This window comes from Neolamprologus multifasciatus, chromosome 1 (genome assembly GCF_963576455.1).
Source record: "Neolamprologus multifasciatus chromosome 1, fNeoMul1.2, whole genome shotgun sequence".
Classification (NCBI taxonomy): domain Eukaryota; kingdom Metazoa; phylum Chordata; class Actinopteri; order Cichliformes; family Cichlidae; genus Neolamprologus; species Neolamprologus multifasciatus.
Window position 1 is genome coordinate 28,613,448 of NC_140439.1, and position 26,246 is coordinate 28,639,693.

General features: G+C 38.2%; 1 protein-coding gene across 3 annotated transcripts in view; it reads left to right on the forward strand.

The window, feature by feature from the left end:
• The window catches only part of unc13c (unc-13 homolog C (C. elegans)), a 119,467-nt gene that overhangs the window by 57,066 nt on the left and 36,155 nt on the right, over positions 1–26,246 (forward strand). For all 3 annotated transcript variants that reach the window (XM_085154659.1, XM_085154669.1, XM_085154678.1), the window contains exons 13-18: positions 594–750; positions 1,162–1,230; positions 9,993–10,082; positions 10,843–10,971; positions 17,403–17,536; positions 19,488–19,573. In XM_085154659.1, the coding sequence (XP_085010785.1) occupies positions 594–750; positions 1,162–1,230; positions 9,993–10,082; positions 10,843–10,971; positions 17,403–17,536; positions 19,488–19,573 (665 nt within the window). The remainder of the gene's footprint in view (positions 1–593; positions 751–1,161; positions 1,231–9,992; positions 10,083–10,842; positions 10,972–17,402; positions 17,537–19,487; positions 19,574–26,246) is intronic.

Sequence of the window (26,246 nt, forward strand, 5' to 3'; positions counted from 1 at the left end):
ATGGTTCTCAGTTAAATTTACACGTTTAATTTCTCCTCCTTTGAACCTCCATTGATTTACTATTAAACCTATATGCTCCATCTGTTACTTTGCAGCCTTATGTAGTTAACAGTATAGGTTATACAGCTCAGTCTGATTTATGACACAATTTTCTATAGATACTCATTGAAGACACATTTTACTGCATGAACACGGGCAGTGGTCTACTTGCACTAACTAACTCTTCTAACAGAAGTAATTGTTTGGAACATTAAAATACGCTCTCCCTTCAGCCATAGGAAGCTGAAATATGATGAGGAAATACTCTACTGCTCTATGTCTTCCCACTTTCTTTTTTTATTGTGGTTACTGCAGTAGCACAGAATATTTTTCAGCCTTTTTTCTAACCTTTGTAACTTAGCACATGCATTTTCTCGCCACTATGTAAGTGCGTGTTGATGCTTCTTTCTGAAATTGCCCAGTTGATGTGGGATCTTAAGTTGTGCTTTTTCATGTAATTGTTTTACGTTCCCTTGTGAAGAAATCATGCCTTTTTTTCTTACTCTCTCAACCACTTGTTGTAGGATAATAGCTGTTTATTCTCCTCTTCTCAGGCATTTCTCTTGTCTGTCCGCCAAATACATGTGTCCTGGGGTGCCAGCAGTGATGAGCAACCTGCTTGCTAATATCAATTCCTACTTCGCCCATCCCACTACCACCACCACAACCACTGCCTCTGCTTCAGACCGATTTGCTGCCTCTAACTTTGGGGTAAGTACACATAATACTTTCTTGCTGTCTGCCAACCGTAGTGTAATATAGTGTTCATATAAAAATGTAATTTCTATTGGCAACAGTCAGACTTAAGTGACATGTTGTACTTTTCTACAAGCTGATATTGAACTGTTGACTTCACTATTTGTTTTTAATAGTTCTAGTGGAAGATAAGTTTTGTATAAAATCAGCAACATCTCAGAAGTTAATGTTGTAAGGCATCATATAATATTTTTAGCCAGCAAGCTGACTCTGGCAATATTGCAAAATGACAAAATCTTGTTCCAGCAAATAAAACTGAATTACTAGGGTGAAGATATGCTCCACACCGTGCAGTGTTAGAAATATTTAGGCACAATACTTTTGAGGTGATACTCCAAACTGAATTATACAATTCTGTCCTTGCAGAGGGAGAAATTTGTCAAATTACTGGACCAGCTGCACAACTCGTTGAGGATCGACCTCTCCAAATACCGGGTATGTATTCGATTTTTACATATGGTGTGTGTGTTTGTGTGAAGTCATGTTTATGTGGCATCTGTCACTACAAAAATATGATGTTGGTAATGTTTGACAGTTTGATATCTGCTTGTTTTACATATGTACATATGCACATCAGGCATTTTATTAAGTATACCTGTCTACTACTGGGTTTAACCCGCTTTTGCTGTGATGTTTGTGGTGCTTGCTTGGTATTAAGGCGTCCAAAGTCAACTGTTGATAAAAGACAGGAAAGATCCATGCTTTCACGTTGTTTATGCCAAATTCTGGCTCTACCATCTGAATGTCACAACAGAAATTGGCATGATAGGATTGTGTGGGAAAATCAGCAGTTTCTGAAATACTCAGACCAGCCTATCTGACACTTTCAACACGTCACGTAAAAAGTTACATGAATCACCTTTCTTCCCCCTTCTGTTGCTCAATTTAGCTTCAGCAGGTCATCTTGTCTATGTCTACATCCCTTAATGCAGTTGCTGCTATCTAATTGGCTGATTAGGTATTTGTGTTAACTAATTATTGAACAGATATATCTAATGGAGCAGCCAGGGAGTGTATTTGTTGGATGGTAATATATGTCTCTCATCTAATACACTGCCATAGCATTACACTTTTTTTTTTTTTTTTTTTTACAAAAAAAGGTACTTGCTGTGTTCGAATGTTTATTAAAGTATTCAGGCATATGCTAGGCTTACCAGCACAGAATGTCAGTCTTGTAAGGTAAGCTGACCCAAAACCTCTGAGAAATCATACTGTTTATACAGAAGCACAAGAAGATGACAGGGGCAGGGGATACCTATATGTGTTAAATAGATACAAAAGGTAAAAACATCAAAGATCTGGAAGACAGCCCTGGGGGTGGCAAGATCAAAGACTTAGTCATACACAGGTAAAACAAAGGAGTGATACGGTTGAAGGACAAAACACTCTAGGGAGTAGACAACTGCCTTCTGGATACAAGGACTGGGACTAAGGCAAAATATTCTGAGAATAGTGAGTCTGTCTCAATATTATTCATCACTTGGCATTTTCTTTTCTATGTTCCTTTTTGGAGTAAAGATGGTCTAAGTTACAACACAAATTCCAGGTGGAGTCACCTTTGTTTGGATTACATTCTCCTTTGACTATCTAGTGTGGCACAGTGACACTTTGTTGTTAATGCCAAATGCATGTGGATTCTTCTTTTTCTTGGATACGGTTCCTTCTTAGATGGATCTTAATCCCAAGTGCAAAGGTGTTAAATGCGCAAAATATTGGGGCTTAAGGTGCGGTAAATGTCATTGGTAAATGTTGTGATGTCATGCCAAGGATGACATTTACCAAGTGGACTATGTACAATATTAATAGTATGAAGCTGTGCTAAAAGAAGTGAAAACCTAAAAAGCATGATCTGGAAAAGAATAATTATAGATATACATTGTCTATATTTAGACATAGGCATTATGGCATTTATTGTTGATGCCATAATTAACAAAATTGTTGCATCAAATGTACAAAAAACATGGCCTCTCAGTTTTTGCAGTTTTCTCAGCCACTGGTAGATCCAGGCACATAAACATCAGTAATCAGCCCACAATGTCAAGAGGCCATCATCTCAAAAATAGTGGTCCACTTAGTGCAATAAAGAGATCCAGTAAAGAGTGCCCAGCACTCTGCCTCTGGTAATGGACATCCTGAAAATATCTATAAAGTAGGCTGTTAGCTCCATTTTTTTTTCTACCCAGAGACTATAATCTGCAGACAAATATGAATTTATTGTTACTGTTATAAAGAACAAATGTATTTCATAAGTGCTAAATCCTAAACTGGGCTCTTAATTAATGAGGCAATCATGTCTTCTTCCTTTTTCCTTTGATGGTTCATCTGCAGTGTCCAGCGTCAGAAACTTCTTCATTAAATTAACTATACAGTTTAGCAGCAAGGGACAGACTGCAGAAAAGAACAACCTACTAATTATGTTTTCTAAAGGAACAATCAGATTGCCTTACTGGCAATCAAAGTTACGATTTATCAAAATGTTGTACCATGAGGCAATACTATAAATGTCTGTTACGTGTGCAAGCTAGTTCAGTCCTTTAAAGTGTCCTGTAATAAATCTTTGTAGATGTTATCAGTTTTCTTAATACTATGGTATAGAGATATCGATTCAGATCTATAGTATAGTGACCCTAGTGTTGAACTGTTCTGGTCTCGGGAAACGTGCTTCTAATATTTTGTCTGTTGCACATGGTGGGAAATATCATTTCACTATATGAGCCCAGTGGAGGTAACACTTGTGCGCCTATTTATTGTGTGATATTGGTTCATACATCAGGGTCGTTTGCCTGGACCTTGTTCCTGAACAGTGCACATCAGGCAGCTTCTTTCTGTGAGCCTGATTGTCCTGCTTTATGTAAAAATTTCCTGGTTGACTTGTTAAAGCCATAGCATGAACGCCTTTGATGTAAACTGCTCTCACCGTTATACATTATTACACGTCTCTATGACCTCACTGGCATGTTGTCTTGCTTCTGCTGTTTTCTCCGCAGTGATAGATGTATCACTGACTACTGAAGTAGAAAAATATATTGTGTATAAAATTACGTACATGCAAAAACCAATATTTATATAGGTAAATAAAGAAAAACAGATATATTGTTAACCATATTCCAAATATATAATACATTGCAATTTAACATATCTCAATGAATGTGTCCCAAGATCTGCAACACAATGTCTGCATTAGTTTTATTATATGTTACTTTTAATTACTTAGTGAATTAGGAGCTCAAAGACAGTGAATGTCAGAAATGCTGTTGTACACATAATTTCTGAAACTCTGGGACTATCATGACTTCTTCCTTCAATAGTTAATTCTCTCAGTCCCACTGTAATAGATCATGTTATGATTGTTTTATGACAATTCTCCATCTATGTATTTTAGCTGTTCAGTATCACCATGATGACCATATAGTTCACCTATTTTTCACCTTATCAAGTTATATTTATCCCGGTATATATCATAGAAAATTACAATGAATTCTTTGCAATAGTAATGTAACTTAAATTATTCTATAACTTGTTGATTATGTGCTCTTTTTATTGTCAAATTAACAAAACTGTTACTACCAGGTCATGCCGATAGAGAGTGGTTTGAACAATAACTGTATGAAAGTGTGCAAAGACAACAGTTACACAGTTGTTTTTAGTATCATTGTATGGGCGTTTAAACAATATTAATGTTTAATTTTTAATATAATAGTTTTAATCAATATAAATATGAATATAGTTAGTTTGGCTGTCTAGTGGTTTTGCATCATTGTGCATCCAAGACATCCTAATTTTTTTTATGTATCGTCATGAGATGTGCATTTTAAGAAATGTTGATACAAAAAGAGAGTAATTCTTCAGTTGTCCTGAGACTATTATCTGGATACAGATTATTTCATATTTTAAATTAAAATTCTAAATTCCAGCATATAATCTTTAAGAGCTCGTCCTGCTACATACCACATACTTAGTCACACACTCATTTTTTTCACCATTTTCCTTACCCTCCATACCCTGTGCATGTAGATTTGCTCACATCCAAATATACAATACAAACACATATTTTTCTCTCTCCCCCTTTTTCTCTGTCTATTTAATATATTTGCGCACACAAGCCCACTATACTGCCATGTACACACAGGTATGCACCTGAGAGTTCCACGCTTCTCTCTAGCTGGAGGCAGGAAACAGTGAACTGTAGCTGAAAGATGACCCACTCACCTTTAATATAACACAAAAGGCAATGTGTCGTTAAGTGGGTGATTGCTTCAGTCCCCCTGTTCTTTGCCATAGCCATCAGTGTGAAGCCACATGTGATTAAAGACACACCCGAAAAGCAGCGGCGTGCGCCTAAACGGTAGACGGAGAATGAAGTTGCAAACAGTGAGGGAGGGATCACGAGGATTTGGAAAGAGAAGTGGATGAAAGAAGCAGAGAAGGAGTTGGAGGAGAAAGGATTTGGACAAAGAGGGAGACATTTGGAAGGAATGAGATGGATTTGGAAAGAGCGGGAAGGAGTAACAGATGACAAAAAATATGGGTGGTAGACAGAGAAGGAGAGAGAGTTAAGTGTAGGAGAGATGGCCTCTCTTATTTTCAGATGGCCTGGTCATCTGGCAATGACACGTTCACTGAGAGAAGTCACAGTATATCGCACTGGCTTCACCTGCCAGCACTGCCCTGCTGCTCTCTTGTCAAACTTGCCACAGACCAGTGGTTCATGCACACACATCCACATCCACACACAGTTTATACCTTCTCTTTCATTCTCTCACTTTCTGAAGCCATCCCACAGAGCCCGCCTGCCACTATTGGACAGTAATAAGATTCAGATCTGGCTTCTCCGCCTGCTCACAGTATGGATTTCCCTATAATGACATTCTGAGGGAGATCGAGTTTGCTTTTGTAAAACAGAGGACTTGAATCAGCAGAGAGGGAGCCAGGTTGCAAGTGCCACCCTACATTTTGCTACATATGCATTTCTTCCCCTTCAACTTTAGTCTGATACTCCTGATACACGGTGACACCTCATATGGCCAGTCTGTCCCAGCTGGGATTTCACTGGGGTTCACTGGGTCGTGCATAAAATCTCAGCATTTAGAGCACGATGTGGGCTGAGTTTGGGCAGTTTGATATAAAGTGATGTTTGTTCAGTGAGCAACACTAAGTCTTGTCATATAGTCTCAAAATGAAACTCTGTATAGTAGAACTTCATGGAAACAAAAGTTTTTTCTGTCTGCTTCCAAAACCTGTGGGAAAAAAAATCTAATAATGCACCTGTAGCTTTCCACAGCACTATTACGTCAGCTTTCTTTACTAACACCTTTTTTACGGATTGGATAAAGCATCAAATTAACAAAACAAAAAATAAATGCTTAACAGTTAATACCAACAAGATTTTGTTAAAGCATTTGCATTTATTCAAACATTACCCTTATATGATTCCCACATAGCACCCAAACATCATTTCAAAGCTTCAAAGCAAACATTCAGAAAACAAAAGCTACGCCTGCATTGTTGCGCGCATTTAGAGTAATCTTGTTCTTTCCAGAGCAGAACCTGCTTAATCCAGAGCCAGCCCTTTGAAATTCATGGCAGAAAGTGTAAAAAATCCAAGCGGAAGAAAAGAGCTAGTGTCACCTTTCACAGAATGCAGAGAATAAGAAACTTCTGTGCCAACTGAATTTATTTCTCGAAAGGGCACAGAAAGAACTAAAGTGGAATGAACGAGATACTGGCGTTCAATGTTCATAACCTTGGCTGGATTTATTGTGTAGAAAGGGCTTAGAAGTACTTTCTCCTATTTTCTGCTGCTCATCCAGAGGTGGGTCACAGTGGCAGCAGACTAAATAAGTTAGTCCAGACATCCCCTTCAGTAGCATTTGAGCTTGTCCTTGGGTCGCTCAAGGCATTTTCAGGTCAGATGAGAAATATAATCTAACCAGTGTTCTCTGGTTCTTTTTGGGGTCTCTTATAAATTTGACATACTCAGGAAAAAAAACAAGTTCAGTATATTACGGCATAAACCTCAGTCTACTTGAAACAGCAAAACAACTAAAAACTACTTTTATTGGAGGTTAAGTTAGGCCTTTGAAAATCTAAAAGGTGTATAAAATCTAATATGCAACCTAAATGCAGTATTTATACCTTATAGCAATGGACATGCAAATGTAGAGGTGCATACCACATGTCTTCATGGTCAGAGTGTATTGTTTCCACTTGGCTGTAGCTCAGGTGGCAGAGCAGGTCAGCCACTAATCAGAAGGTCGGTGGTTCGATCCCAGGCTGCATGCCAAATATCCTTGGGCAAGATACTAACCCATGTTTGCCTACTGGTGGTGGGTGGGCCCGGTGGCGCCTGTGTCTGGTAGCCTCGCCTCTGTCAGTGCGCCCCAGGGCAGCTGTGGCTACAATGTAGCTTGCCATCACCAGTGTGTGAATGGGTGAATGAGTGAATGACTGAATATAATAATATAATAATAATGTAAAGCGCTTTACACTCGCGCTCTAGTCCTTAGGGACTAGAAAAGTGCTATACAAATGCAGGCCATTTAACCATTACCATGATGTGTTCCAGTGCATGACTGCTTTTGACCACCCAATTAACTGGACTTGCTCCATTCCATACCTGGCAAAAATAATAATTTTGAATTTCCTTTTTTTAAGTGGGATTGTGTGAGGTACTTGTCTATAGTCTGGGTATTACCTAAAGTAGTGGTGTTTAGCAGGTTATCAGTTTAGAAAAATAGACTGGAGGAATTTAATAATTTGAATTTAATGGAAACTTAACATGCTGCTGTGACAGGGAGAGCAGGAAAAATGTTTGTTTTTTTGGAGGGTATCCAAAGAACAGACACATGTAAAATCAGTGTAACTGTTCACTGTCTGTGGAATTTTCGAGCCTTTCCTAACATCAGTCGTACTTTTCTTTTTATGTGTTAAGCAGCTAGTGTTTTGGAATTTTGCACTAATTGTAAGCACTGGCCCAACATAATTTTCAGTATACACTAGAGCAAAGACAAAGAACTAAAAGCTAATCAGCATCATTCACTCCTCATTTCATCTCATAATGGACTTTCTGTCATCTTTGTAAGGCAATGCTTATGTCTTTCTTCCTGGAGCAGAGATGGATGTTTAGACTTTTAGTATGCTTGTCTATTTGTGGACAATAAATCTTTTTTCTCCTTTCTTTTCACTTTGTTTTTCTGTTGATGAGCTCTTGGTTGCAGCATTGTGTTTTCAAGCAGAGTCAGAGGTTGAGCTAGACAAAATTCTTACACCACCACTGTTGCTCCTGTTAGAAAGACCTGAAGTTAAGAGCAGCAGCACTTGAACAGTAATACATGAGTGATTTTGTAGATTAGAATTTAACATCTTGTACTTTGTAACACTAATTGACAAGTATGGGCCATTTTGAGGTATTTAAAGTAGCCCGCTTTTTAGAAATCCCTTTGCTTTACACAGGTGTAATCAGTAATAAAGTCCTTTTCTTGTAAAAACATGCCAGCTGCATTCAAAACAGGCTGTCAGATATCAAATTAGATTGGTAGGTGAGGTCATAATATTTGAATATAGATGCTATGTTCTGTACAGCTGCTAAAGTGAATGTCAACAAGCACTTGATTTTACTTGACATTAGTCACCATAATTACACACCTATATTACAATTTTAAGTTGAGGAAACTGCTGGAATTAATACATTTAAAATATTCCCTAAATGCATTATGAAAGGATGAATGGATCAGACCTCCATTATCACTGAAAGGCAGACTGGCAATAGTGAAAATTGAACATTTCTGGAGTGCAGTTTAAGCTCTTTCTGAGATGATTTTCTTCTCATACCAAGAGTTGTTATTGCCTCTTTTGTTAAAATAAGAAACCACAGATTAGGTTAAATGTTAATTGAGAAATTCATCAGCCTCAGTGAATTACCTTTGTTTTAAAAAAAAAATGCTTTATAGAAACAAATCCTATTGCAGTCTTTTAGTTTTACTCAGTACCAACACATAACAACTAAAGCACATACTGAGCTGTTGTGTGGTCTGAGTACATACGCACACACCAGGTTTCAAGGCTATAGTGACACTACAGTATAGAGCAATTGTTTCATAGGTACAAATGTTGTGTTTCAAGGCTACATAAGAAGAAAAAAGAAGGCAAAGGAAGTGACTGATGACCATGTATTTTCCCAATAACTCTAAAAAGTCCCTTGGCAACTGGATAAATTTCATTATGAAATGTAAACTGAATGCAATCTTTTATCTAGAGAGAAATGATGAGACCCTCAAAGAATTGTATTGTTCATATAAAAGGCAGCGACACAAACAGCGTTTTATCTGAAGAAGAAACAGCCTCTACTGATTCTCTCTTCTCTTTTTTTCCCACTTCAGCAGCCAAATATAGAATACGTGATCTACATTTGCTTATGCAAAATGTGTGTCAAGCTTTGTTTATTGGGGTCTACACTTTCACCACTAAAATGGACTTTTCCTGTTAATCACGGGTCTAGAGAAATATACTGCAATGTCTCGGTAGACTGCAGGCTGACTGTGAAACATTAACAAGTCATCCGCATTTTCTTCTGTTGGATAGATTAGAGACCTGCCTCTGGGTTGTGTTTAACATTTCTTTTTAAAAAACCTCAATTGTCTATTGTGTGTATTCTTGGAAACCCAATTAAATTTTGTATGCTGCTGACATCGTTAAGATGTCAGACGGGTTTTGCCTCTGCTGATCGTCTAGCATAAAAAAACCCTACTGCGCTTGTGCTGTTGAGCCTAAAGGCGGCGTTAAGATTTGGCTCTACTTCCTGAGTCTCCCATGTGCATTCATCGACAAGGAAGAGGACGGATTGAAAACAAGCAAAATTTTATTAGAGCACTGAGAGAGTAGGAGAAGTAGGATAATGTATGGGCCAGCGAGGCCTTTCTTCTGAGCTGTCAGGGCTTTATATGCTCTCCGTCACGGTGCTTTGCACTGCCTGATGACTTCATGGCCCTGAAATAGAGGTTTTCATCAGCAGAGACCTCCCTTGTCCACTAAACGATTAGACAGACAGTCATTTTGTTATGATTGCTGGGCATTGCTCTGTAATCAATATTTTGGCCTAAGCGATATGACGTGGTAGTTGGAGGTGTGTGACGTTACAAGGCTGCTTCCAACAAGATGTCCTCTCTCCTTATGTCATTTTTCTTTCTGTTTTCAATCAGGATAATTTCCCTGCGGGAAACCCAGAGCGTCTCCAAGATCTGAAATCTACTGTTGATCTGCTGACCAGCATCACGTTCTTCAGGATGAAGGTGTGTTTTTATGTGTGACAGTGAAGGGTGGATGGGCAGTGGACAAGCTGGACACAAGGATGTAATTGAAGCAAAAACTGAAAGAGACATAAACTTGCACTAAATGATAACGGAGCACTTTGCATACCTCTGATATACATTAGAATTTTCACCTTCTACTCCTTAAACCTTCTACTACTTAAAAACCAAACCATTTATTGTTACACAACCACATGAGTTGAGGCTAAAGAAGTGGAGTTGTGTTGAACTTCATTCATCAATAAACAGCTATGGTTGTTTCCTCTACCTTCTTCAACCCCAAGTGTATGCTGACTTGTCTCCTGCTATATGAAAAGCACGGCTCCATCCGACGTTCTTTGTGGGAGTGGGGTTGTAGCGCTAGCGCACTGAGGCATAGCTAAGATGGCAGCTGTGAGCAAAGGAATGAAAACTGTCACTTTAGGTTACCAAAGCTTTCATTCTGTGCCATAGCCATGCTGAGCCAGTATGCACCGCTGCTCAAACAGTGGAGTCCCTGTGTTAGTATGTGATACACTGCACATGTACCTAAATGCTAGTTCACTTACATGTCAGTTACTATATATAGTACATAGAGTAGGTTGCCCTTCTTTGCACAAGTGATAAGGTGTTGATTAGGATTGCTAGCATTATGTCTATTATCTGGATGATTTTCATGTTGAATGGGCTGCTAACAAACCTAGGATGTTTGAATGTGAAGGCATAATTTTTAACCACTGTATGTATTTCTGTGTGTTTGCAGGTGCAAGAACTCCAGAGTCCACCAAGAGCCAGTATGGTGGTGAAGGACTGCGTCAAAGCCTGTCTAGACTCCACCTATAAATACATCTTTGATAATTGTCATGAGCTATACAACCAGCTCCTTGATCAGGTAACTGGCTTGTATCTCTTTTAATGACACTAAGGCCTGTACTTTTAAACTTAAACATTCCTAAACAACAAAATCAGATGCTTTGCACAAAGTGTCCAACACATGAGAACGCTTCATGCTAGGTCTCAAGCTGTGTACTAGTAATCTTCAATGGCTTGCTAACTATACACTTGTTTGTACTACACTGACTGCTTTTGAAGCTCCTCAGACATGTTATTGGCTAAAGTTAGCTTGTGATACAGTGAAAGAAAGATAGGTACCGTATTATTCGAACCATAAGGCGCAGGGATTATAAGGTGCATGAAGCGAAACAAAACAGTCAGAGAAGTCATACTTTACTCATCTCATTCTTCTTGCTTCCTCCACTTCCGTACTCTTGATTCATTAATGTTGAATTCTCTCGCAGCTGCTCTATTCTCATGTTGTTGCAGTATATTAATGACTAACCTCGTATTGTGGATGGATTATCTCAGTTGTTCTCCTGACTGAAGTTTGGTCCGCTTACAGCATCCTGCCATGCGATTGCATTTGTCCACAACCATCGGGAACCTTCACGTAACTTTTATCGAGTGGAAAAAAGTTAACGTCCATCCTCCAGCTTCACTGTAGCTTTGTCTGTATTATTGTAGGGTCTCTACCTTACAATATAAAGCCACACAGAGGCGACTGATGTTGTGATTTGATATTAACCTCTTAAGCCCCAACGCCCCCTGATACGGGGGCAAAAAGCAGGAGATCAGGTAGGCTTGGGGCTTAAGAGGTTAAGTTATACGTAAACAGCTAAAGCTAAAGTAAAGGTTGGGTACAGTAATGTAGTTATGCATGGATTGTTTAATTCAGAAAAGAAGAAAAAAAGAGGGTCAGGTGGCAAGTTGCTTAATCACAGCACGGTTCATGTGCAGGGCATCTGCAGACCTGTGCAGTTATATAACAGCAGTTTGTGTGTAGACCTGCTGCAGGAGAAACACTGGGGTCAGTGAACACTTTCCAATTTTCCTCCTTCCTAAACAGCAGTTTTAAAACACATTTGTTCACTAGTATTCTGGAATGGGATTTGCTTGCCACCTGTTCAGCTCTGTAATGTTTTATTTATTTTATTATGGTTGTGGTTACTTTGGCCTCCCTGGGCTTGGAAACTATAACCTCTCTGATGGTAGCCCATTCACAGGAGAAAAAAGACAATTTCTGCAAAGATGATGGGTTTTTATAGATGGTACACACAGGGTAATGACAAGTACTGTAATAAAAATTTAATGTGCCTATTGTTATCATAATGACTTTTTAATGTAATATTTTCCCAATTTCATGATTTGACGAGTAAACACAGTCTGAGCAACAGCTCCTAAATGTTAATGAGAACAACTCGCAGTTCATGCAGTCATTCGTAATTTACAAACTAGCAACTCAACATCTGCTAATTAACTAGCAAGACACACACCAATAACTAGATAACTGGTACTTAATTGAGTTTTACTGACATCAGTGTGAAAAGTACTGTAGAAGCAATAGTAACAATAACATTTAACGTGGTTATTAATTCGGAATCATTTAATTTCAAGTTAAAAATTTTCTTTTAAAAACATGTTCTGTCAAGTGTTGGCATCTATCTGACAGCACAGCTTTATCAGGTAAAACCTCAAGCCTATAATAAAGGTGACATCATGGTCTCCTTTTCAGCTTTATTTTGCTTTTTACTGATGTGTGACAATTCTGGAAAGTATATTCAATTCCACATGGCTGGAAATCAATAGTCTATATATCCCCCACAGACATTTATCAGACAATAAAATGCACACAGTGTCTATTGCAGACTTTGTATAAAAGACTTCAGCCTTGAAAAGGAAGCGTGTAGGTGGAAAACAGCCGTATAAAGCACCCAACCGTCTGGAAGATCTTACCTTATGTAAAAAAAAAAGTTTGTCGACTGTCTTGAAGATTTTTTTTCTCAAGTGTCGCCGCAGATAATATAGTACCACAAAAACAAGGTTCATTCTGAATGATGTTTTTTTTTTTTTGTGAAACTATGATATCATACTACTATTCATATAAAAATACTATGCAGTATTATTAGTACTATAAGCAGCATATTTATATTGAGAACTGGCAGATGCACCTGTTTACGTATTCAAAAAAGTAGCTTCACCAAGTCCTGCATTATGTTTGGCTCTTCCAGACTCATTTCCGCGTGCTAGTTTACTTATGCTTTGGCCTCGCCTGAGTAAATAATCAGTCAACAGGCAGCTCCGCTGATTATTTTACGGTTTACTTCCCAGGGAGAATGGCCTTTACATCACAGAAGATAATGTCTTTTTAGATTGTAATAGGGAGCAATCTGCTCAAAAGTTGAATAATAAGTTTCCTTTGTTTAAACAGCCTTAGGGGTTGTAAGCAATTACCAAACCGGTGAGATAGACACTTGGTGCTAATTACGTCTTCGTCCACCAGTTTCGCAGTAGACAGCCTCTCTATCAATGTTTCTTCGGTGGCAGAGAAAAAAAAGGCATGCACTTCACCCCAAAGTAAACCTCACTGTGATTATAAATTATGTTCACATACAGCAGGTAGCTTTTGGCCCAGCAGATAGAACACATCTCAGACCCCAATTCTCCAGTTGCTAACAGTGACTGAGTGTGGTGACACAAGAGCTGACAAAGTGGTCAGGCAAGCAGAGAAATATCCCAGCCACAACGAGGAATCTTGCATAACACGACAACAAAGCTTTCTGCTTCTGCCTGGGTGTTAAATGACTCGGGGGAGGAGGGGCCGAGGGAATCTAGCTTAACTGTTTCTTAAATCCTGGCAGTAAAGGGAGGATTTTGAAAAGCAAGATGAAGGGGAATTGGAGGGAGGGCAGAGAAATCACAGAAAAGGTTTATCCACTATGGAGGAATGTGGAGCAGCAGTGATGGTGCACACACTAGAAATATCTGGTAACATGCACATGCATCTTAAATAATGCACATATGTACACACGCGTGCAAATGCCAATGCAAATGCTAATGCACAAGAAGACAAGTGAACAGAAGCTGTTTGGTGTTGTATGGGGAGGAAAGGATTCAATGATTGTGTGCAACAGGAACAAAGGAGAAGCTAGAGCACTCCGCCACTTATCTAGCAAGCCTCTCAAAGTGATTTGATAGGTAGCTACATTACCTTCATTATCACATATTTGCCAACAATACACAAAGGGGTATTTAAGAAAAAGATGCTTTTCGTTTTCAGAATTGGTGTCTTTAAATGTATTTTTCACCAACGCATTAAACACACAACCATTTCTCATTGTGCCTTAAAATGCGTGGAAGCAGTTTCAGTTCCACCCGCAGCTCATTCTCTTGGGAATTTGATCACATTCTCTAGGAACATCCTTCAATCAGAGGCTCTGTAATTTGTGTCACATTGCGAGAATTGATGAGGAGCCAGTGGTATGCTAATGCTTATTTCTTCTGCATGGGAATTGCAGGAGCTAAACAATAAACATAAACCACTGGCTACCCCCTAGAGGATTTATACACGGCTATCAATATTTCTGCTATGCTCCCACTACCCCGTGCAGCAGAAGTAGAGAAACTGCACTGGACTCTTAGCTCACTGTCATATTGACTTCCTACTGAAACTGGGAGTCAAACCCATGGGTGCGTAGTAAAAAAAATAAAAACAAGATAAAAATGACAGAAGTTTCTTAATCACTTTTGACAATGGATTTGTTACAGTGGATTTTTGTACCTACTTGAAGTGAATACCAATAATCAAAGGGAGTACACACAACATTTTAGCTTGCTGCATACCACATCAGATTTAGCAGGGATGACACAACCTTCAGTGTCCTTCGTATATGCATATACTTTTGCACACACAAATAGACACACAGATAGGCTTTGCATAGCTAACTCACTACTTGCAGAGACATGTGTTTTATTATTCATGTTTCCAATTTAACAAAAATTTGCTTTCCAATACATAGTGCCATGTCTCCCCAATGGTTCAGGCCTCTCACATTAAACCATCGCCTTTCTCATTGAAGTGAGCATTGCTATTCTACCAAAGTACAGATAGAGGCCAATGAGGATTGCTGGTCTGTTTAAGATAGCTTTGATTAAAACTCAGAAATTGCTTCTTTATCCAAATAAATTTGACTTAATAATTCATTTAACAAGTGCATCTGCACTTGTCATTGTTTGTCTTAATTTCTGATCACACTGACCAGCCTAGTTTCACTTCTCATTCATAGCCATCTTATATAGATCATGGCGTAAATCTTTGTACAAATGAACACAGAGCAGCATGTGCTCAGTTCAGTAACATCATTAATAGATCAACCAAAACAGCGTGATTCTGATTAATTTTTATGCTTTTTTTCTTACTGATCGGTTAATCATTAGTAAATCTTTGGTTATATTCATGTTTATCATAAATATAACCAATTATTATGTTCATAATTGTTTATTGAAAAATTGCAGTTGTTTAAAAAATTATTACGTATTATGTGCACCTGTAGACATTATTTGGATGGTCATTATGAAGTTGAACCTGTTGTTTATAATAATCGTTTTCAAAAGTGTAAAAGTAGACAGATGGAGTGGCATAAATAACAACACCAATTATCAGACCACAAAGTTGCAATTTGTTTCATTTTAAATTCGTTGCTTTTGATTTCACTCGTTTCACCCGCTAGGCTTAGTAAATAAAATATATTTTTTAGATTTGGAAAAAATAGTGGTTGGGTTAAAATAAACATATTCACAACAATAACCCTGTATACTGAAAAATAAGGGTACTCGGCATACTAAAAATGTGATACCAAGGGGTCCTGTGCAACCATACATATGTGAAGAAATAGGACTGAGACCAATCGCACTGTTGCCATGACAGATGTGTCACTACATGGATGGATGGATATGATCAGTACGATAGAAGCTTTCATTGAAGAAGTAATAGTCTAATAGTGCGATTCTTCCCAAATGCAGTGTCAGTGGGACATACCAACACCAAGTGACTTATATTTCTTTAAAAGGAGAAAATTCATTATTAGAAACAAGTTGATTATTGTAGGGAAGACTGTATTGAGGATTTATGGACTCATCACATTTCTGTTTCCAGAGCGCTCCTTTTTGTGCTGCACCCCAAAGTCAATATGTAGAAGATTGTTAAATAATTCAACCTAAATTATTCAACGACTAATCTGAACATTTTCATTTTTTAACAAAATTTTCTTTTCATCAGAAAGACATTTTTGCTTTAGTCATGCATGCAAGTTGTTGGAATGTGCATGGCTTCCTATCGGGAGTGCATGTCCACAGTACTGGGTTAGATTTTTCATTGTCATTGTTGTGCGTGGGTGTTTAATCGTTTGTGCGTACGATGCAGTTCTCTCAGTGTGTGTACGTTTTTGTCAATCTGGAAACTCAGGAGTGTTTTGCTGTTTTCTTGCGGATTTTCTATAAAACCTGTTTATGATAAAGGGCACGACAGGGGCAATTACTTGGTGACTAGAGATCAGTGTGGACGCACGCAGTGTGGTGTGAACAGATGGCAGAGTCAGTGAGAGGTTTGGATTCAATACCTTTCTCCCCAGTATAGCAGCAGATTTATGCAGTGGACTTTGACTCACATTTGCATGGACACACATTAGATATTGAAACTGAAAGGTTGTTGTCCTTGATTTACCAACACACCTTGTTACTTATGGTTATAGCCATTGTAATTTTATCCTCCAGCTCCCAGAAACCTGTGGGTGGAAGAAAATCAGTGTGGAGACATGCTGTCTGAAACACAGTGCAATAATGTCACTGTGTGCAGTGAAGCCAGAAAAAACTCAGAAATGTGTGGTTATTATAATTAGTTCAGTTAATAATCTACCTCTCGTGGGATAAGCCAATGCAGTCTTATTTCATGCTGAACACAGAGCACACTTATTTATTTATTTATTATTATTATTATTATTATCATCATTATTTTTTGCATAACATGAGCACAGAGTAAAAGGATTTGGTTACCCTGCTGAGCACTTTGGGATGCCTGCCACTCTTCATTTAACAACTCTCATGCCATTACCCACTGTAAAATGTAAAACTCATTTACAATCAGAAAAACACCTTAATTTACCGTGTCTTTGTTTGGATCTAAGACAAATGCACTGCATGTCTCACAGCCATCTTCTTTGTTGCCTAGCAGCAAAACTTCACTTTACATTAGGAGAACCGCAATGAAACAGATTTAGTTACATTTTTTTTTTTATATAATAGTCGTGTTAGGTTCAGGTTCCCATTCATTATCAAAGCTGTTCACTGCTGATGCTGAAAAGAGAACATATAAATAGAACATTAGGTCATTATGAAGTAAAAAGAGTTTTTTTTGTGTGTTTTGTCTTGTTGAAATTTCATTATAAAAAAAAATGCTTCAGCCTCTACCTTAACTTTCAATTTTTCCTTTAGAGCCGGAAGCAAGACCTTCCCAGGGAGGAACAGGGTCCATCGATAAAGAACCTGGACTTCTGGCCAAAACTCATCACTCTGATGGTCTCTGTGATTGATGAAGACCGGACAGCTTACACCCCTGTCATTAACCAGTATGTATCTCTTTACTCGACAATATATGCATTTTCATCTCCTTGCATATACACTGACGAGCCTTATATTTTATGATTCTAACCATAACATGCGATAAAGAGCCATCCTGAAAAATGCATGTTGTGACAAATAAACTTTCACATAGTGAAGTTTACAGTTTTTCTATTCTTTATGTTGTGGCATGACGTGCTACTTTTTGAGATCTCTTCCCCACATTTTTTCGAACAAGTTCTATTAAAGTGTTTTCTCGATTCATTAGGTCTGGATGCAGTTATCCCTGGGTGTGGCTAGGAAAATTATACTTAGCTCTCCAAACAAAAAGGTTAATGTCAGTTAATTCATTAATAAATTAAACAATATTTTGAACACTGCACTTTTTTAATTGCTCAGGTTGTCTTTGTGTAAAAATAAGCAATTTAATATAATATATTACATGTATTATTATTTATATAATAATATATAGAAGAAGAAGAAATCAGAAAGGGGCAAATACGTTTTTTCTTGGCACGCTGAAGAAATGCAGGGTGACTCAAAACTACACAATGCTACAGTACTGTGGTTTATAAAATAAACACATTTCATGACTTAAAGGAAAGAGAGTGTCATTTGCCTTTAAAGAAAATAAGATTAAATATATTTCCCTCTTTCTGCCTCGCTCATACATATCTGCTCAAATGCCTCCCACTTTTTGTTTTCTCCTTCTTCTTGCTGATTTACGATGCTTATTAAGACTCTGTTTATGCCCTGAGCTTTCTCTCCTACACTGTCTAATGATAGATGTGCAATATTCATGCCTAATGCCTCCACATTCCCCTGGTCAACTTCCAGAGTGACAGAAACTCAGATGCTTTTTCATGATAAATCCAGGAGGGGACTTGTTGCCTTTAAATAGGCTGCAGCCATAGGGAGAAAAATGTTAGTCTGTCACACTGTGTTGAGAATATTTACATGATGAAACTAGCCTTGAAAATTTCACGCCTTTAAACTAATTTAAAAGAATACATTTTATGATCGGGGAAAAACGTGGATGCTGCAGTTGTTTTTAAAAGCATAAGCATAGAAATATCCCCAGAAACACCTCATGCATAAACCATTTATTTCACAAAATAGAAGTAAGACTGTGGCAGAACATATTATGCTCAGCTTCACCACAAATGGTTTTCATTATCTGGCCTACCTACAGTACACCATCTGGTTGCATGACAAGGCTGAGGAATAACTGAGATGGAAACAAAGATTCTTAGAGTGATAGAGATGAAAGTGCAGTTGTTTCAGGGATTCTCTTCACTTTTCTTCTTTGCCGGGTGCAATAAATCAGCCTTTTGGACTTGGCTCTTACCTCAATAAAAAAAAGACCTGAGGTTGGGAAAAGGAGAACAGCAGAGTGTTTGTGTATGTGAGTAAGTGCACTTCAGCATTGCTGATCTGCAGGAGTGTCCCAGCTGAGCAGATGATTACTGCTCCAATAGAAATTGTCGGACAAATGAGTTTGTTGTTAGAAACAAGGCGGCCCGGAGCAAAAGTAAAACATTTCCAGATAAATTGACCTTTCTCAAACCAAGGCTCCGTCATCTATAAATGTCCTCCCTTCACTGTCTGAAGATACGGATAATTAAACCATTGACATCTCACGTTCAAGCTTTGACTGAAAATCTATAGGCATTCAAAATAGAAGATTACTTCCCAAATGTGTTGCCACCTTCATTTTCTCTCTTTCACTTTGTCATTTCCTTCTGCACTTTTTCTCATCTTTAAGGCATGCACATACAACTCAATTCCGCCCCAATTCAACTAGGTTTGGAAATAGCGGGGGATTATTAGATTATGAGATGTTTTCTACCACATCTGTTAAGTCATTCATTAGAGACCTGGGATGGCCATCAGACCATCCACTCGAGCGTGTCATTGTACGGAAATGAGTCTGATTGAAATCCGTTTGAATTCCACCAGGTTTCCACAGGAGCTGAATGCGGGCAAGATCAGCGCTGAAATCATGTGGAGTCTCTTTGCCCTGGATATGAAGTATGCAATGGAAGGTCAGTGCTCATCAGATAATTTTGCATGAGGGCATGCGTATATAAGTGACCGAGTGGAAGATTAAGACAAATGATATGAACTGACTGAGTCTTGGTGAAGAACAATAACTGACCTTTGTGTTGCTTTCTGCAGTCAAAAGTTCAGAGTGTTACTGTGTTTTATGCCTGTCCATGTAAGTGCTGTTTATCGGTTGGTGTCTCACTGTTTATCACCTGTGCCTGGCTGTGGTCAGCGCTACTGCCTATCTAGATTATGCTTGCTTTCTTTCATTCTATTGATCACTATAGTGAAACTGGAACTTCTTTTAATCAAGATAAGCATTTGATCAATTGCACAATCAAAGACAAGTGAGATGCTCAGGTTTTGTGTCTCTTTATTTAATTACCTCCGTCGTTCAGTCGCCGCCTTAAAAAAACAAAGACAAGTATTTATGATGCCCCAGTGTTACTGCAGTTTGCAACATTTGGAGTAAGAGTCCCTGGCTAATGGCAAATTTCAGTAAGCAGTAGTAAGTTCGAGGCCCACTTTTAGTGCCCTTGGCAAGATTATGATTTGGTGATGTTACTGCTGTAATGGCACATGAGTAAATATGAGCAACTTTCTGCTTGAGGTAGAACTATCGCAGACCGCGGTATGTAAAACCTAAGCATGTAAAATTGGAGTAACTGGCCTACATTTAAATCAATATGAAAATGTTTATATTTGCTTACACGCAGCATCAGTGACATCTTAATGTCAGATTTAGGATCATTGTTTCTCAATACTGAATTCTACGTCACAGAAACTCTTGACACAACTGTGCACATACAATATTAACTGTAATATAAGTGAATGCCGTATGGACAATATTGACCTGTTTGGAGGGAAAGTCAGTACCCTGGTTAGTCATACCTGCTCACCAGTGTCAGCAACCGAATCTCTAGTTTAAAAATGATTTTGAAAAAGTCAGGTTATGCAGGAATCAGTATATGTTTAGAGTCTATGGTGTTAGTATCAGCTGTTACTGCAGTGTGAGGCAAACATTTTTTAACAATGTGTGAGGCACATTGATCAATAGTGCCAGACCTTTTCATGAGGAATAGGAGCAATGACAGAATATTTCTTCACCCTCTTTGGCACACCATTGGTGAGGGTATCTAGCTGGCATTTGCCAGAAACTGGCCCTAAAGAGGTTGGTATTTTCACTGTGCCCTTGACCAAGGCACTGGCTTTTGTCCCTAGGCACTGCAGAGTGGCAACCCATTACTTCTAAGATGGGTTAAATTCAGAAATTAAGTTTCCCTAGGGATAAAAGGATGTCTTATATCTTACTGATTGTAAGTCAAACAGTTTAAAATATTTAAAGATACAGAGCATGCAAGTGTGTGCTGGAGTTTCTAATGTATTCTTTCTACTAGGGCTACATGATTATTATTATGATTATTTGAATTAAAATGCAGATCACGAGAAGCTGCCACAGTTGCCGATTTTAATAAATAAAATGTATGCTTTTTTGTCCTCTTTATTCACCTAACTTGAGTGCACCTAGCTTAGAAGAAAAATTAAAAACACAATGGTAAATCATCCCATATGCTCAAGAGGCAAAATAAAGTCTTTCACTACAATCATTGTACTTGCATGATTGATGTGAATAGCACTCAGAGAAAAGTGCTGGACACCTGTGAGATTTGACTGTGTTTCCTCTGTGACATTTGCAGTCATTTTGTTTACTGGACATGTATCTTTAGCTAATAAGACTGTGTTGATAATTTTAGTACATCTTGGTGAACTGGATTCTGACGTGCTGTCGATTCTGTCTTTCGTGGGTGTCAGAGTGTGTGTGTTTTTAATGTTGGATGATTGACATTAGCAACCACTGCGTTGTTTTTCTTGGTCTCCATGCATTCATCGTACTGAAGTTTGTGATGTTCTTTCGGGCAATAGAACAACTTAGTTATCCTTTCAGCACTTTCCGCATATGATGACTTCTTGGTTTAAAAACAATTGCCCTAAGTATATCCAAACTATTTCCAAACACAGATTGATGAACTTTACCATCTGCTGTGCCAAATATTTGATTCTTGTTGTATATGTCTATATAATGTAGTGTTGCTTGCTCGCAATGACTAGTCCAGGAAACCTCAAGCGGTGTACAACAAGGAACAGCTTGCAGCACCATCATTCAGTCTTGTTGTCAGGTAGAGATTAAGAGAGAGGTTGATTTGCTTTTGCTTTGCTCTCTAGCATGCATGTTCAATATTGCACAATCATGTTCATTTCTGGGAATCCAAAATCATGATTAATATTAAAATTCAAGTAATTCTGCATCTCTATTTTTTACAGCATGTCCTTGTTTTGGCCAAATAAACACTGTATTTAACTTATTATATTACACAATAAACTGGAAGGTATTGAAAAAGGGCCACCACACTGACATGCACTGTAAAGGTATAAAAAATTACATTTTGCAGTTTCATGAGATTATTTATTAACTGTAATTGTGGACAAACCAAAAAGAGTGTAAACTGTCGCAGCTGTGTAGTACTGCAAAATGAAACTAGTATTTGTTTTTCTGTATGCCTTGGTGGTTTAATATAGATTTTGCAATACAAGTTAAGTGTTTTTTTTACAGACAGCTAGCAGAGAGTTGCAGTGATCAGGTCATAAATCTCTGATATATTCTACCAGTACGAAAACAGATGTTCCCTGTTTTATGTGGGTTTTGTCTTTAATCCCTGCCCACACGTTTTCTAGCTCTCCTCCCAAAAGCCAGTAAATGCCACCTGGAGGCTGGTTTTTGAGGTTGGTGGCTTCTGGATCAATCCCCACAGGATATATGGTGGGAGGCGGAATACAGAAAGGCGTTAATGAATAGTGGGGTTGTGAACAAGTGTTAAGATGGTTTCGTGTCAGTGTGTTTGCACATAAGGACTCAGCAGGGTGTCACCCTTGGTTCTGAGTTTTTGTGGATTTCTGCTCTGAAGTCTAACTTAGATAAAGTTTGCCAAAGTCACGTCTCTGAAAACCAATGAATCTTTTTGAGCTTTTTTTCACACAGAAATCACCCTCTCCCAACAGATGCTACTCTTAATTTGACCAAATTCATCTTACTTATCTAATCACTTCATGTCATTCAACTCATTATTTCTATGAACAAAATGATTGTTTGTGACTATGTAGGACACAGCTTATCTGATTTGATTTATTTGATTTATGCATATTTGATTTGGGCAGAGAAGATAAAATGTCCAGCAGCATTTAGAAAATGATATCAAATGGTTTGCACCTCATATTAAATATTATGAGATTCTCTTTATCGACTGTGACCCTGATTTATCATTTACATTGATGTTGCAGTGGGTTTTTTTTTTTTTTTTAAACATGCATATTTTGCCTGGTCCAAGCTGAACATCTGAGCCACATCTGTGCTGAATTAAATATGACAGAAGACATATTTGTTACTTTGATGAAGGCAAGCAGGCTGGGTGATGTGATTGAGGTTTAAACACTAGAAATGCTCTTCAGACTGTGCTGAAGATGCAAAGCTCAGGAGCACCAAAGAGCTTATTGACAATTTATTCATATCTATTCAGCATATACCTGCTGCTTCCTCTGTACTAAGCCTTCTTAAGTTGCTATAGCAACCAGGTGTCATGGTGAAGACACTGCAAACTGCAGTATTTCTTACACACACACACGTGAAGCATATACTGTATATTCTACATGTGTTATATTGAGATGGTTGTAGTTTTGATATTTTATTTGTCAGGTAAGGCTACAGAATTCATGTCAATGTCCAATTTATATTTAATATACTGTGACAGGTGCAGAGTGTGTGTGTGTGTTTGGGGGTGGGGTGTTCTATGGTGAGGTTAAAGAGCACAGAGTACAAAGATTTCAGGGTTATGTGAACTGAGACTTTCATAAACTCACACACAAATTTATACCTTAATCATATTTTTTTAATTCAAATTTCCACAGTAATTTTAGTAGTGGTATTTACTCATAACATATTAGGTGTCAGTAAATGCTGAGTAGCCTCTATCACATACTTATGCTTTCATAAGTATGTCATACTTATGAAAGCATCACATACTTGTATAGCCTCAGACTTCCTTCAACCTCTGTCTTATATAGGATGTTGCTACTTCCTGTGCCCTGAAGTAAGAAAACAATTTGAAAGTTATTCTTTATTTCATCATTTGGCAATGCAGAACTTCTTGAACCTGTTTATCTGTTTGTACTTGAAGTGCATTCAATTTGAATATTTTTCACCTGTGCAGGATTTAGTTCTGCAATACCTAACTTAAGAAAATTGAAAACTGTAACAATAAACAGCGAATACACTTTAAACATGCCAAAGATGATAAAATAGCATTTTTCATTAGTGTACATCAAAGGTCAAAATAATGTATAATTATTATATTTGTTCTTCGTAGATATTAAACCAATAACTTAAAGAGAGTCAACAAAATTCTATAATATATAAAAACATCTCGTGTGTTTACACTTCCTTGATAATATATGTATTTAAGCAAATCAATAATGCAACAGAGACAGTGAGAGCAGTTGGGGCTTTGTGTTTGTATGTGAGGATATCTGAGTCAGGGCAGCTGGGCATGTGACCACCTGGGGTGTTACTGACTGCTGTCACAGCAGGTTTGGGCAGCATGTGTGTTTGTGTGTGTGTGCGTGCACGATTTGCCCAGTGGAGTCAGTGTTACAAAAAGAGACAAGAATCACGGATGCACTCAGTTACACATACCCTCTTTCTCGCTCCTTGAGCCTGAACCCTTTTCCCCTGCTTTGCCTCCTCGTGCCTCTTCTTGTCATTACATCACTGCATGCTCACAGCGACACATGCCAGGAGGAGAAAATGACTGTCATGTTCCTCAAAGGAGCACTTTGTATGAATTATTGCTCACTTTTTTGTTGGATCGGCTAGTAGTTGGAGCTCTGGGTTTGGATTGGTTGAGAGAGGTTAGTAGTTAAATGAGGGAGCATTTGACAGCTCATAAACCACATAATGGTGTAGCAGAAGCACACACACCCAAAATCATGCGAGATGCTTTACTACTTTACTGATTGTAAAACAGTACAAAACTTGGAAAGTTTGGATACACTTTTAAGCTACATCTTAAAGGGTTTGCATGTAAACTCGTGAAACATTTTCTTGGGAATAATAAAATTAAATATATTCACTGGTCACTATATTAGGAACATCTTGCTGGTGTCAGCTTGGACCCCCCTTTTGGTCTTCATTTACACACAGACTAGACAATGATTTCATGACATGCTGCAGTGATATATAAACATGTGGTGAGTGAAAACTCACAAAGTTCTCAGTGCATCACGTGAGTTCTTGCAACAGTTTGAGCCTATAGCAGTATACCTAGGGAATGTTTTAGGGTCACCTGATCCAGCCTGCTATAAGCTTTATTAAAAAAGAAAGCCTTACGCCTTATATTAAAGATAGACAAGGTGTCTGTCCCCTGAATCCAAACTGGGTGCTGATTCCACAGGAGAGGGTCCTGGTGTCTGGAAGAACTGCCGGCCATTGTGCTATTAGAAACTCTAGAAACCACAAGTAAGCCTGCAGTCTGAGAGTGAAGTGCTGTTTTGCCATAGTATGATATTATGAGGTCTTTAAGGGATAATGGGGCGTGATTATTCCCATGCATATTTTGACTTATTTTCAAAACTTTGTGTGTGAGTAGAAGAATTTAAAATTCAGTTCTGGATTTAACAGGGAGCTAATGAAGAGAAGCTAATATGGGAGAAATACGGTCTTTCTAGTCCTTGATAGTAACATTTTGGATCAACTGGAGGCTTTTTAGGAACCTTTAATAGCAATGATAATGATCAGTAACAATAGCTACAGTTTAGTGACTGTGGTCATAAATGGATAGAAATGGTCAGCAGCAATACTCAAGCTACAATGTTTATACTTTGTGTGCAACGGGTACTCTGGGGTCCAAAGTGTACAAAAAAAATATTCCCGACACCATTACACCAACCAGCAGCAGTCTGAACTGTTGATATCTGGCAGGATGGATCAATGCTTTCACATTCTTTACACCAAATTGTTACCCTACCATCTCAATGTTGCAGCAGCAATCAATGCTCGGCAGACCTGTCAGCATTTGTTCAGAGACGTTCTTCCACAAAGCTTGGTTGTAGGAGTGGTTATCTGAGTTATTGCAGTGTTCCTATCAGCTCAAAGCAGTCTAGCCATTTTTCTTTTATCTTTGGTATCAACAAGGCATTTTTCGAGTAGTAAACTGGCACTCAGTGGATATTTTCTCTTTTTTAAACAATTCTCTGCAAACCCTCAAGGTGATTATAAAACTGCAATAGAACAGCAATTTCTGAAATACTCAAACCAGCCCATCTGGCGCCAACAGCCATGCCAAGTTTAAAGTCCCTTAAATCACCTTTCTGCTTCATCACTCCGTTTCACAGTCATGACTAAATATGTTAAATATCAAAGTGAACATCAGCAATTGATTGGTCACAATTCATGGTATGGCATGGTAGGAAAAGCCCTCTAAAAGTTTCACATTCATTGTGTAAGAATACTATTCAGTACCACCTACAGTGTTATTTGAAAGTTGCATGTGTAATAGCAGAAACTGTAGACAAGTGACCAAATTGGTCCTGTAGGTCTATTTTAAGCTGCATACATATGTGTAT